General features: G+C 38.9%; 1 protein-coding gene across 2 annotated transcripts in view; it reads left to right on the top strand.

The window, feature by feature from the left end:
• armc9 (armadillo repeat containing 9) overlaps positions 1–12,864 on the top strand; it is a 48,907-nt gene that overhangs the window by 32,526 nt on the left and 3,517 nt on the right. For both annotated transcript variants that reach the window (XM_072660534.1, XM_072660533.1), the window contains 2 exons: positions 4,641–4,716; positions 8,329–8,483. In XM_072660534.1, the coding sequence (XP_072516635.1) occupies positions 4,641–4,716; positions 8,329–8,483 (231 nt within the window). The remainder of the gene's footprint in view (positions 1–4,640; positions 4,717–8,328; positions 8,484–12,864) is intronic.

Here is a 12,864-nt window from a genome sequence, read left to right as displayed (position 1 = left end):
CTGAATTATTTAGTATCCACTATGAATTATCTAGTACCTGATATGAATTATTCAGTATCCACTATGAATTATTTAGTTTCTGCTATGAATTATTTAGTATCCACTATGAATTATCTAGTACCAGCTATGAATTATTCAGTATCCACTATGAATTGTTTAGTATCCACTATGAATTATCTAGTACCTGCTATGAATTATTCAGTATCCACTATAAATTATTCAGTATCCACTATGAATTATCTAGTTTCTGCTATGAATTATTCTGTATCCACTATGAATTATTTAGTTTCTGCTATGAATTATTTAGTATCCACTATGAATTATTTAGTTTCTGCTATGAATTATTTAGTATCCACTATGAATTATCTAGTACCAGCTATGAATTATTCAGTATCCACTATGAATTGTTTAGTATCCACTATGAATTATCTAGTACCTGCTATGAATTATTCAGTATCCACTATAAATTATTCAGTATCCGCTATGAATTATCTAGTTTCTGCTATGAATTATTCTGTATCCACTATGAATTATTTAGTTTTTACTATGAATTGGAACTGAACTGAAACCACTTTAGCTCTGCACAGTATGTGGTATCTTTGGATGCACTGTGGTCCAGTGTTTGTTAGCAACTTTAGCCTACTTTAGCCGTCTCTCTCTCTCCGAACGCCTCGGTGTTGGAGTGTTGGTGTTGTATAACGTCTGAGGAGGATGAGACCACTGCTTGCTTTTTGATAAAGTCCTCATTTTTGCTGAGGCAATTTAATTTCCTTGTCCTTCAGATCAGACGGTGTCTGTACAGAGGCTTCCTGTCCAGATGCCTTTCTCGACCTGATTCACTTTGATTCTCCTCCGCCTGTGGGCAGGGCACGGTTCAGAGCGCAGCGCGGCACACTGAATGAAAGCATTGAATTTCCTCAGTTCAAATGTGTGCATCATTTCCCAGAGGATAGATTTATTTATATATTGCTTTCATGACTAACATGGTGTGATACATTCATTGGTATGGAAGCAATGAGCATATTTGAATAAGTTCATGTATTTTGTATTCCAGTTTGTTTTTGCGTATCCAAAGCTTTCAAGCTGTTTGTGCACCAATGCTGAAAAATACTGCTATACAGCATTTCTATATAAATAAAATATACAGTATGCATAATATTAAATGTAAAGAGACATTTTTATATTGGTATGGATACCAGGTGTAGTATAGCAGGGATCAGTGCCAAATGATGCTGATTATTGTCTGAACCCTACATTTTTATTGGATATAACTTTTTTTTTTTTTTTTTTTTTTTTTTTTGTTATTTTATTTGATCAATACAAGTATTTTCCCATGTTAAATGCATCACATGGTCTACACAGTATTTTAAATCCCTAAAGAATTAAAGCACTATATATATTGATCAGCCATAACATCACATAACATTAACACCACCGCCAGGTGAAAAACATTGAATATCTTAATCTGCAGTGGGATCTGTCAAAGGGGTGGATATACTAGGCAGTGAACAGTCAGTTCCACTTGGTGGTGATGTGTTTAAAGCAGGAAAAATGCTAAAAGTGTAAGGATGTCAGAGACTTTGACAAAGACCATAATATGATGGCTGCCCAACTGGGTCAGAACATTTCCAAAACATCAGGCAGCTCTTGTGGGATGTTGCCAGTATGCAGGGGTCAGTACCGACCAAAAGTGCTCCAAAAAAGAACGACCAGTAAACTGGCGACAGTGTCATGGGCACCTGTGGGTGCCAGACACCACAGGACACCTTCAGAATGTATGTATGTATGTGTGTGTGTGTGTGTGTGTGTGTATGTATGTGTGTATGTATGTGTGTATGTATGTGTGTATGTATGTGTGTATGTATGTGTGTATGTATGTATGTGTGTATGTATGTGTGTGTGTGTGTGTGTGTGTGTGTGTGTGTGTATACACACTTAGCCCCAAACGTAAGCAAATTTGTCTTTGGTACATTATTTTTTCATTGTATCAATGCTTCTTGCCAATAAATCGTATACTGTTGGAAAGCCTGTTCATTTCCCTTTTAAATAGTGACACTTTTGTAAGGAACATTCATTTGTGGGATGAGTGGCAACGCTGACTATTCAATCTGGAGATGGTTCTAGGGCTCACTTTAAATAATGCTGCAACTTTGCACCTGATTGGCAGCACGTGGAGGTACCAGAAGCTCAATACAAGTGTTAATAGCAACAGCAAAATAAACGGTTTGGCAATGACAGAGAAGATTTGTCAAATATTTCATGGGCGCAACCCACATACTCAGCTCTGCTGCTCATCCCACAAATGCATGTTCCTTACAAATGTGGCACCATTTAAAAGGGAAATAAACAGGCTTTCCAACGGTATAAGATTTGTGAGGTGTAGGTGAGTGGCTATTTTCTTGTAGCCATTGCCTGACTTGTGGAGGTCAACACACATCTGCCTTACTTGAATGGTATGTTCCTTTGTCTTTCCCATGTTGAAGAGAAATGGCCTCTGTCACGTCATATTTATACCCCAGGGAAACAGGAAGTTGTGAATTACTAATTAAATGTTCCTACATACTCTGATCAACTCTGTTAGGGGTGCCAATAATTGTGGAACAGGTGATTTTATGAAGAATAATTATTTCTTAGTCAGGGATTTTTTTTCCCCCTTAAAATTCACTTGAGTTAAAGGTTGGATTTTACTCTTTTTTTTCCATCGTAAAGAACACTTCTTACCAGGGGTGCCAATAATTATGGAGGGCACTGTGTATATATATATATATATATATTTCCTCTAACTTAAATGTTAATTGAGCAGTGCCAAACTGGGTTGAATATGTAGATGTATGTACATTTATGGGGTTTTGTGGCATGAGAATAATGTAAGCCCTTTAAAAATAAAGGTCCATAAATGCTTATTACCCTCAACAAATGATTCCAGGACATGCCATTAAGTGTGTACAACTTTATTAACATTATATGGAGAGGCTTTAAACTGTAAAAGGGTTTTCACTCATCCAGTGCGTGTTTCTTTAGGGAAGCCAAGTCCGTTCGGCTGTAGGTTAACTCCTACAAATCCTTTTAGCTCTGTTATTTATGTCAATGTGAGTAAAATCCACTGTCAGTCTGATGCTGCTTATTTAAATACAGTATTTAACTGACAGTATTGGCAGTCTGGGTTTCTTCATATTGCACTGTTGAGGAAGTATTAAATATTGAACATGTCCTGCAAGTCATAGCTTGTATAATTCATTTCCTTTTATTCACATGGAACAGCTATAGACATCTCAAGCTAGCTAGATTCACTGCACTGTGTTTTTTCACTGTAATGACCACAGCCCTGTCCACCCCAGCGGCTCATTAACTGTAATTCTCCCTCTGGCACAGGAAACCCCTGGGCTGCAGTGGTGCTAATTTAAGATCCGTAAGGAGCTCTAGTGAATTACATTCTCAGCTAATTGGAACTCTGCTGTCCCCCTGCTCCAACAGGGACTTGCTAAATGTAGTTAACTCTTCATACTTCTGCCAGTAGGCCAGTTTTAAACCCATGTACACACACACACACACTATACTCCGCAGCACTGAGAGTTAGATACAGTGGGGGAATAATGGGCTGCGCAGTTTTATTTTGCTTTATTTTGGAAATTGTTGACGGTAATGTGATGCAAATAAACTACACAAAAATGCAAAATGGAGGAAAGCTTTCGGTCTGCAGCCCCAACAGCACCAACCAACAGGCACCTGTGCCGGCCTACATCTATCCCCGCGCCATCTACTCCCCCCCCCCTCCCCCCCCTGGAGAGGGCATGTCCAATGCTCTACCCGGACTCTGGCTGCTGATGGCAGGTCAGCATGGCTTGGTATTTGAACTTGCGACCCTGGGGTATAGTGTTTAGACCACTGAGCCACTCTGAGCCTCTCCATCAAATGTTCAGGCTTCGTCCCAAACCACAGTGGAAAGGTGGAGCTTTACCAAGGTGAAGACCAGTTGTTCTTCACATTGTATCCGACTTTCAAGATGAATGGACCAATAGAAATGCTCCAAAATGACATATATATATATATATCATCATAGTATTACATGGGTATTAAAAATAGCATCGTCCTGTTGTTGGAGGGAGTAACTGACTCTACTGTCCAGAGAAAACTTTCTACTGGATCTTGGATCATTGCTGTGAGGATTTGCTTGCATTCAGCAACAAGATTAGGATTAGTGTGGTCAGGATGTTGGATGATCGCCACCGCACCTCAACCGCGACTCATGCCAAAAGTATTGGATGGAACACCAACCAACATTCCCTAGCTCAATTCTGGGGGGCTTTTTACCCCTCTGCTACAGAGAGTCCTATTCTATTGGCAACTTTAATAAGACTGGTGTTTCAGATAAAGTAGCCAGTGATTATAGGTGTGAGTAGAATGGACATAATCAGTGTTCATCTCAGTGTGGATATTAGTTCTTTGATTACAGAATGTTTTACTGCGTCAATAAACTTCTGAACTGTGTCAGCTGGCCTTGCTGACCCTGCAACAGAGCGCTTCACACCCCCTCACCAATACAGCTCCTTACGGTGCAGTGTGTGTGTTAATGATGTCAGTGGAGTGAGAAGTGTGTGTGTGTGTGTGTGTTTAAATGGTTGTGTTTTTTCTCTCTGTAGACTCTGAGTGTTGGCGCTCATCACAGGACTCTTTGGGGCCACCCGACACACACAGCACCAATGGCCACTCACAGAGGTCAGTGTCCCTAAGTAAATACACACACATACACACACCAGTACCAGAAGTGTACCTTCTGGGGATATTTTAACATTTAATAGTTTCAGCCTTTTAAAATCTAAATAAATATATAATATACCGGAAGATATTTTGAATAATTCATAGTGAAAACAGAATATTTCATAGTAGACACTGAGTAATTCATAGTGAGTGATATTGAATAATTCATAATAGATACTAAATAACTAGGAAAATTAATACTGATCAACTAGATAATTAATAACTTCTAGCTGATTCTGAATAATTCATAGTGGTAACTGAGTATTTCAGAGATGCTGAATAATTCAGAGCAAATACTGAAGAACAACTCCCCGGATGCTGACTAATTCATAGTGGGTACTGACTAATTCATAGTGGGGACTGACTAATTCATAGTGGGGACTGACTAATTTATAGTAGGCGCTGAATGATTCACAGTGGATACTGAAGAACTAAATGGATTCTGAACAATTCATAGTGGATACTGATAAATGAATAGTAGACACTGACTCACACTTATGGTTTAAGATCTGATTGTTCATGATGCACGCAAATACTGCCTGGTGGTTTCAGACGAGACAGGGGGGCTGTGACATTCCTCACCCCCTCTAGCCCAAGCACTCTGAAATGTGAGCTGGTCATTAACCATTTAAAGTCATTTTCCCTTTGATTGGTTTACTGTCATGTGTTTTACTATTACAGTGTAGCTGCATGATAATTACATATTTATGCAAGTGAATCATATTTACATGACTTACATTCTGTATGTACAGGTTTAAGTCTATTCTGTTTGTTTAATGCAAAACATTCAAAACCCCTAAAACCTACTGTTCTGTTAGATCCTGTTCTTTATATATAAAATAAAACTGACAGCACTGAGAAATCACATTATTAAAAGAGAAGAGCAGACTCCTTTACCACAACTTTAAAGGGTTAATGGCTGCAGGCTGTAGTATTGAAGCTTTGACTCAGCAGTTGCTCCGGTGCGTCTGTGACATGCCTTTCAACCAGCACAGAACAAAGAGCCGATTGAGCTGAAGAAAACCTGAATCCTCCTGCTGTAATAAACTTACCCTCGTCAAACACACTGCCGAGATCCCGGGGAGCAATGGGGCAGCAGGGTTAATGATATTCTGTGTCATAAAACCCAGAGATACACTGTAAAAATGACATATAAAGTATATAATAAATAAAGTCCATGCAAGTCCATCGAAGATTTTTCTGTATTTCACAAAAACGGTTCTACTACTGTTATTTATTCAGCTGTTAATAAGTTACCAAACTAACATTTTTCAGATAAAACAAGAGATCATTTAACAAAGTATTTTTCCTATTTCAAACTTAATAATTGCAATAACTAGATTGCAACTGTTCTCCCTGCACACTTCAGGACATCACATTTACACAGTTATATTCTGAACAGTAATCAGTGTACTGTAAAATTGATTGAAAAGTAAGCAATGTGCCTGCGTTAAAATGTTGATAAAAATGAACCTTGAAATAATACGTGAACAGAAAGTGACACCAGTATTTGTTTTGGTTACTATTCTGGGCCTGGAGGTGGACAATAGAGCCACAAATATATCATGAGACCTTTTCACAATACACAATACAACCATAGTTGTAAAAATTGGAAAACAGAACAAAATAAAAACAGACATTTAAAAGAAGTTTGACCAGTTTGAAAAATTTAAGAACTAAAATAAATGTAAAAGGTTAAAAAAAAAATATATATATATATATATATATATATATATGTGTGTGTGTGTGTGTGTGTGTGTGAAAAAAATGTAAAGTTTGAAACAGGAAAAAATTGAAAAGAATTGAAATCAACAGAAAACAAAGTGTGACAACAGAAAAACTGAAATGTGAAGGAACTGAAATGTTTGAAAGAAACTAATAAAATCTGAAAAGTTTGAGAAAAAATAATGTTTCAGGTTTACAGATTGTAACTGTGTGAATGTGTGTTGTCTTGGTGCATGCTTTGTAGAGAGTCATTGGTAGCCGTAAAGATACTTATTTCCAATGGGGTGTTTTAAAATGTATTTTTTATAGCAATTACTAAATTTGAAACACTATTTAAAAGACAATAATAATAATAATAATAATATAGTGGTAAACTTTGCTACACTAAATCCAATTAAAGAGGACTAATTACGCTGCTAAGTAGGAAGTAAAATATTGTTGTGTAGTGGTAAAGTCTTAAAGTACTGATGAAACTAACAATATTTATAGTACATCACTATGCCAGTAACATATTGTCACATTGCCTCTGTAAAGTATAGTGTGGATGATTTATATGGCACCTGAACCAAAACTGTTTACTCTTTTCCGAGTTAATTCACAGCTTTCTAAAACACCAGTTTAACTCACACTAAAATAAGCAAGCAACTTTAAACGAGTTAACATCACATTTTGTTTTATCAAGTTGAATTATTTTTACCCGATATTACACCACAATCCCTTCAACCAGTTTAGTGCAGAGTGTACAAAAACACTGGTTAAATTAGTTGGTCAAGACGATCAAGCACTCTGTTCCGACATCATGTTAGAGTTGTTGCTTTGTGACGGGTAGATTTCCTTCTGGTCACTGTATTCGTCATGCAGTTAATACTTTTATATACTTTTATAGGTATTAAAATAAAAATATTTCATATAATTATGCAAAATCGATCAATGAAAGCTCACTGGACTCGCATGTCCTTGTCTTAATTACAGCATCCATCTTGTCAGGGAGGGGTCTGGGCTCCTGTACGTATTACTGAAAACACTGATAGTAAGTTTTAATGTGGTGAATGGAACCTGATTTCTTAAGAGATTAATGCCTCAAAGAGCTCCCTTACAGAACGTTATTACACCAGATGCTTATGAATACACTGTCAGATGCCTGAGACACAGTTTCACCATAATTCTGAGAAGATTTGGTCTATAAAACGTGGGTTTTTAAAATCCATTCACGGTGGAGGAATACAGTACATTACTTTTCGCATATTCTCCACACCTATTCATTCTCAGCCCTAACACGAACGGATCTCAAATATGTATGAGCTTTTATGGTCAGTCAGGTATTGTTCTTCAAGTCCCTGAGGCAAAGTTGTCCCTGCAGAGGAGTTTAATTCATCCTGGAGCTGCTTCCATGTAGCTTATTGAGCCTGTCATTCAACACTTGGCTCCAAATGAACTGTTTCATAATTTGATTTATTACTGGACGCATTCATATTGTCCTGCTGTGGTACTGCATGTGCGCGTGTTTACACACATTTCCCCTCCCATTGCCTCACATTTGGTCGATCAGCCAGGACCAATTTGGTGCCTGAAGTTTGCTTTTTTAGTTTTACACTGACGCTACAAGGCTATAATAGCTAACAAGTAGCGGGACCTTACCATACTGTACTTTTTAATCAATAAACACATAAAACCAAGTACAGATGAGAGCTAAACACAGTAGCAGAATCTTAAGGTCTGAGGTTTACCTGTACTGTTTGGCCGTGAACAGGATAATTAAAAACTGGACCCAGACACACGCTTAAACGAAACATGTCGAACGTATCTTCAGGTTTGTGAGAGTGATCACCTGTTCTCGCTCTGCAGTGACCTTGCCCCCGGCTTGGCAACCCGACCCAAGATTCCTCGCTCTCCCGGCAGTGATGCAATGCGACCCAGGCTGCCCCTGCTTGGCCCCAAATTCTCCCAAAGTGAGCCCCAGCAGAGCAGCAGACCCAATAGCGCCACACACAGTGCACACAGTGAGTACCAACACACACACACACACAGCAACACTGCTCATTAACCAGATCATAACCCATACAAAACCAATATTTATACCTATACACATTCATATTATACCTATCCGAATCCATACCCATACCCACCCATATCCATGCCCAAACCCCCACATATCCACCCCCTTACCAATATTCATACTATCCATACTATCCACATCATACCCATCCGTGCCCATATACAAATGCACATCCACACCCACACCTATCCACATAATACTCATGCATACTCATGCATCATTTATATCATATTTATCCATCTCCATACCCATCCATGCCCATACACAAATGCTTATCAACCTATCCAAATCATCCACACCCATCTATACAATCCCAAATGCATACCCAACCATATCCATACCAACACCCATCTAGGGCTGGGCGATATGGTAAAAATACTATATCACGAGATTTTATCTATATCATGAATATTTATCACAATACATATAGTCACAGACTAGAAACATCAGTAGCGACAGATTCATATAAACTACTATTGAGATACGCTCCCGTACGGAATACAGTGATTTATACTCAACATCTGCTGCTCTTCATCTAATTAAACCAGTCTAATTACACTGTTAGTAATGAAACCTGCAGCTGATCAGTGTTTATTAAGAACTAACAGTCTCCTCCATATGCTTAGAAAAGATCACGAAAATGATCACGATACAAGAAAATAACATCATATTGCCCAGCTCTACACCCATCCATATAATGCATATCCTTACCCACACCCATCCATGTCCACACCTATAACCATACCCATCCATGCTTGAACCCATACACACATGCATTCCCATCCATCCTTCTCCATACCTGTCCACTTCCACACCCAAACCCATCCATAACAATGCCAGTTCATTCCTATGTATACCTATTCCCATCCATATGATATGAAATGCCATATTTTGAAGGGAAAAAAATTAACTCAACTAATCTAAATGCTAGTTAGCCATGAGTAGTAAGACTTCTGCTCTGCATGCCGTGCCTTCAAAACTTCTTGGAGCAAGAAGTCAGGCTTTTCTCCTTTATTTACTTATGGGCTCTTTAGACTGGGCCAGGACACTATTATAAAGGATCACATTGTCCTTGTGTGCGAGTTTGTATGACTTTGTCTTGCCACATTTACCCATGCATTTGCATCCACTTGTTTGGCTCATGTTAAGTTTATATAAGGATGAATGCTTTTATCTATTTATACTGTTTATACAGTTACACACAGTTATACATAGTTATACATAGTTACACCCACACGGAAAGTAAAGGGACTGCTCTCAGACATGCAAACCAGCATCAGCTTAATGTAATAGATGCACTACTGTTCAAAACACTGTTAATACTGTGTATTTATTTAATATACAGTAGTAACTTGTACAGTAAAGACTGAAACATGAGATAGTAAATTAGAATCGTGTACTGCTCCAATCATCATTCTGTTAGATTTAGATTTTGTGATGGTGAAAATCTGATGGTCCTAACCCTGCACAGTCTAGTTTTAAGTTTTTGCCACATTTGTGTAATTTTAGACAATTTTAGACTCAAACCTGTACAGAGTGAAAGAGTAATGCATAAAGGCTCCATTCTAAAGAAGTTTTCCGCGTTAGCATTGTTCACAGTGGTGGTGAATGATACCAAACGTCTGAAGAGATGTTTAACACCGATAAAAGCTTCCTCCCAGTTAGTTATAACACTAAATGGTAATAAATATGCGGCCTTATGGCTGAGACACCGTTTCACCATAGTTCTCAGAAGATTCCAGGTCTAAATTGCATTTTAAAATCCATCAATGTTTGAGAGATACAACATGGAGCATGTGCAGCAAAATAGTCCCGAACGTTTTACCATCATCAACATTACTTCCTGTATAAAACGGCAGGCACATGGTGGTGGTAGTTTCTTAGTCTTGGCGTTTCCCGCGCTGAGCGGCACATTGGGCAACGAGCCACAGCTGCGGTGCCGTCCCGTTCTGTGTCGAGGGCTGCGAGATCTTCTTTAAAAGTTGCCCGCCATGTCTTGTATGCTTCCGTTTTCCGACCGCATCAGGTATTGGACACCTTGGTGAGTTTCATCCAATCCCATCATTGGGTGGCTGACGTTTCCAAGCCGCAGTTGCTTCTGGTGATGATTTCTTCTCGTTGTTTCCATAGCTGTAGCATAGCGGTAAATACAATGGCTATATTTGGCTATATTTGTGTGTGTGAGTCATGGTGACCTTTTGTTCCATTCACCACCACTGTAAAGAAATAATCTTGAGTTGGTCAGTGTCTCTACAATGAACCATTTCACGCCACATCCTGCTCTGAATGTCTGTATTTACTGAAATGAAAGGTTTTTAATGTTATTATAGCGTAAAAACAAAATGATTTACTCCATGAAACGTTGTCTACCCCTTGTCACAGCCGCACAGAGGCTTTATTGAGGAGCACTGGGAAAGCAGTCTTACCCCTTGTGTTTGGAGAGCTGTTGGGGTTAGTAGGAAAATGCAAGGCTGTAGTCTCACTGTTTACTTTTTCAGATGCTTTTTCTTCTCCCAAGACTTTCTTGTTGAGTTTCAGACCATAAATACTTGGTGGCTCGTTAATCATTGGTTGTACTTTGTTCCTGGTCTCTTTGTTAAATAAGCTATTCATCAGTGTATGTTCTTCTCTATAGAAGAAAGAATACATGGATTTGAGGAATGCTAAGGCGGAGGATAAGGCTGGGGGGTATTGTTCAGTGATGAGTGTCAGATTTCTGTACTTTCTGAGAAACGTGATTCTGAAGGAGGGTTGGGGTGCAGAATGTGCAGAATGACTCAAATATTTGCAAGCATCATTGCACAATAATTTCACGTCATTACTGAATACTGGTATTTTGCTTTTTTCTAGCCTATCACGGCCTGCCGTTTCCGTAATGAACACAGGCAATGAAGCTTGATAAACGTTTCATGTGAACCAACATGTGTAACTTCGTGAGTACCTTCTGGGTCGGATTTAGGGGGTTTCTTTCCTGTGTCTTTTTGGTTTATATATATTTTAATGTATTTAGTTTATTGTAGCTGTCATTTCAGAACATCATATTTACTAATTTACATAATTTACTGAATTCAAAGGGGTCAAAGGGGTCCAATAGATAAAAATACAAAAAAATAAACATTTACAGACAAAACATGTATATACATAAACATACAGACAGCTTGCTGTCCCTCTCCCACCCAGTCCCCCGGAACCCAGTCCCCAGTTAGCTGGTGTGGTGGAGCTAAGGACCCGGCACGGTTGTCTGAGTGTGTCTGCATGGGCAGCAGCTCAAAATGTGGCGGTGGCTGGCTTTGCATATATCGAAGTCTTTACCCTCTTACTGTCAGTTGCTAGTGCTAGGGGGAGTTCCGAACAGGTGGTTTAATTGGTACTCCCAAATTGGGAGAAAACCGGGAGCTGCTCATTTACATACAGTATATCTGTGGCACAGTAACTGAAACAGCCTGTTTACTTCTAAGGGATGAAGAGAGAATGGAAAATGGTGCAAAAATAAATCAGACTCACAAATGTTAAAAGTGGACCTCAGGGCAAAAATAAAATACTAGAGAAGTGTGGGAAATGGACAACTTCACCTGCAGGCTGTGGTGGTCTGTGTCTGCTTGACAATTACAATCAATCTTTATTTTCTCTATTGCATTTGAAGAGTGCTGGCCCTGCTGCTCTGTGCCTTACTGGAAGGCCTATTATCCTCTTTAGTGTCCAGAGAGTACCATAAAGAGCCATTACTGCCACTCGGGAGAAATCCATTTATCGTACAAAGCCCACCATCAATATGCTGAGTCATCACAGATCATCCGTCTGATATGGTCTCATAATCTTTCATTTATTCATTCATTTTAAAGAACTGCCCGTCAAAGGTTTAGCAACACAGCTTTCTTTAGATGTTCTCAATACAAGTGCTCATGGTTTCATTGTCGATTTGCAGCAACAAACCACATTATAGCCTAGATCAGAAATTGAGCTGTAGGCCACGCCCATTTGTGTATCCTTTTCATGATGTCAGTGCTCATCAGCACTTAAATCTTTCAGCCATTTAAACCAGCATTTAAAGAGGTTTAAATTGTTTCTTTTAAACAGTTTGGAAAATGAACATAATATGGTACAACCTGCTCTTCATACCGAGGAAGACTCTACGATGAGGACGAGTCGTTACACCCACAGTATTAGAACACAGATGCTTTATCAGCATTAAAAACTACTGCAAGGACTTTCATTTTAGGCCCCGCCCACATTGTCTTTTAAGAAAATCCGTGTGAACAATTCGAACACCGCCCTGGAACGCTCGTGTGAGCATGCCAGCCCAGCAGAGGGTGCTAACAGCTCAC

This window comes from Salminus brasiliensis, chromosome 17 (genome assembly GCF_030463535.1).
Source record: "Salminus brasiliensis chromosome 17, fSalBra1.hap2, whole genome shotgun sequence".
NCBI lineage: Eukaryota > Metazoa > Chordata > Actinopteri > Characiformes > Bryconidae > Salminus > Salminus brasiliensis.
Note: the sequence above shows the minus strand (reverse complement) of the source record. Positions and strands in the feature narration are given on the sequence as shown.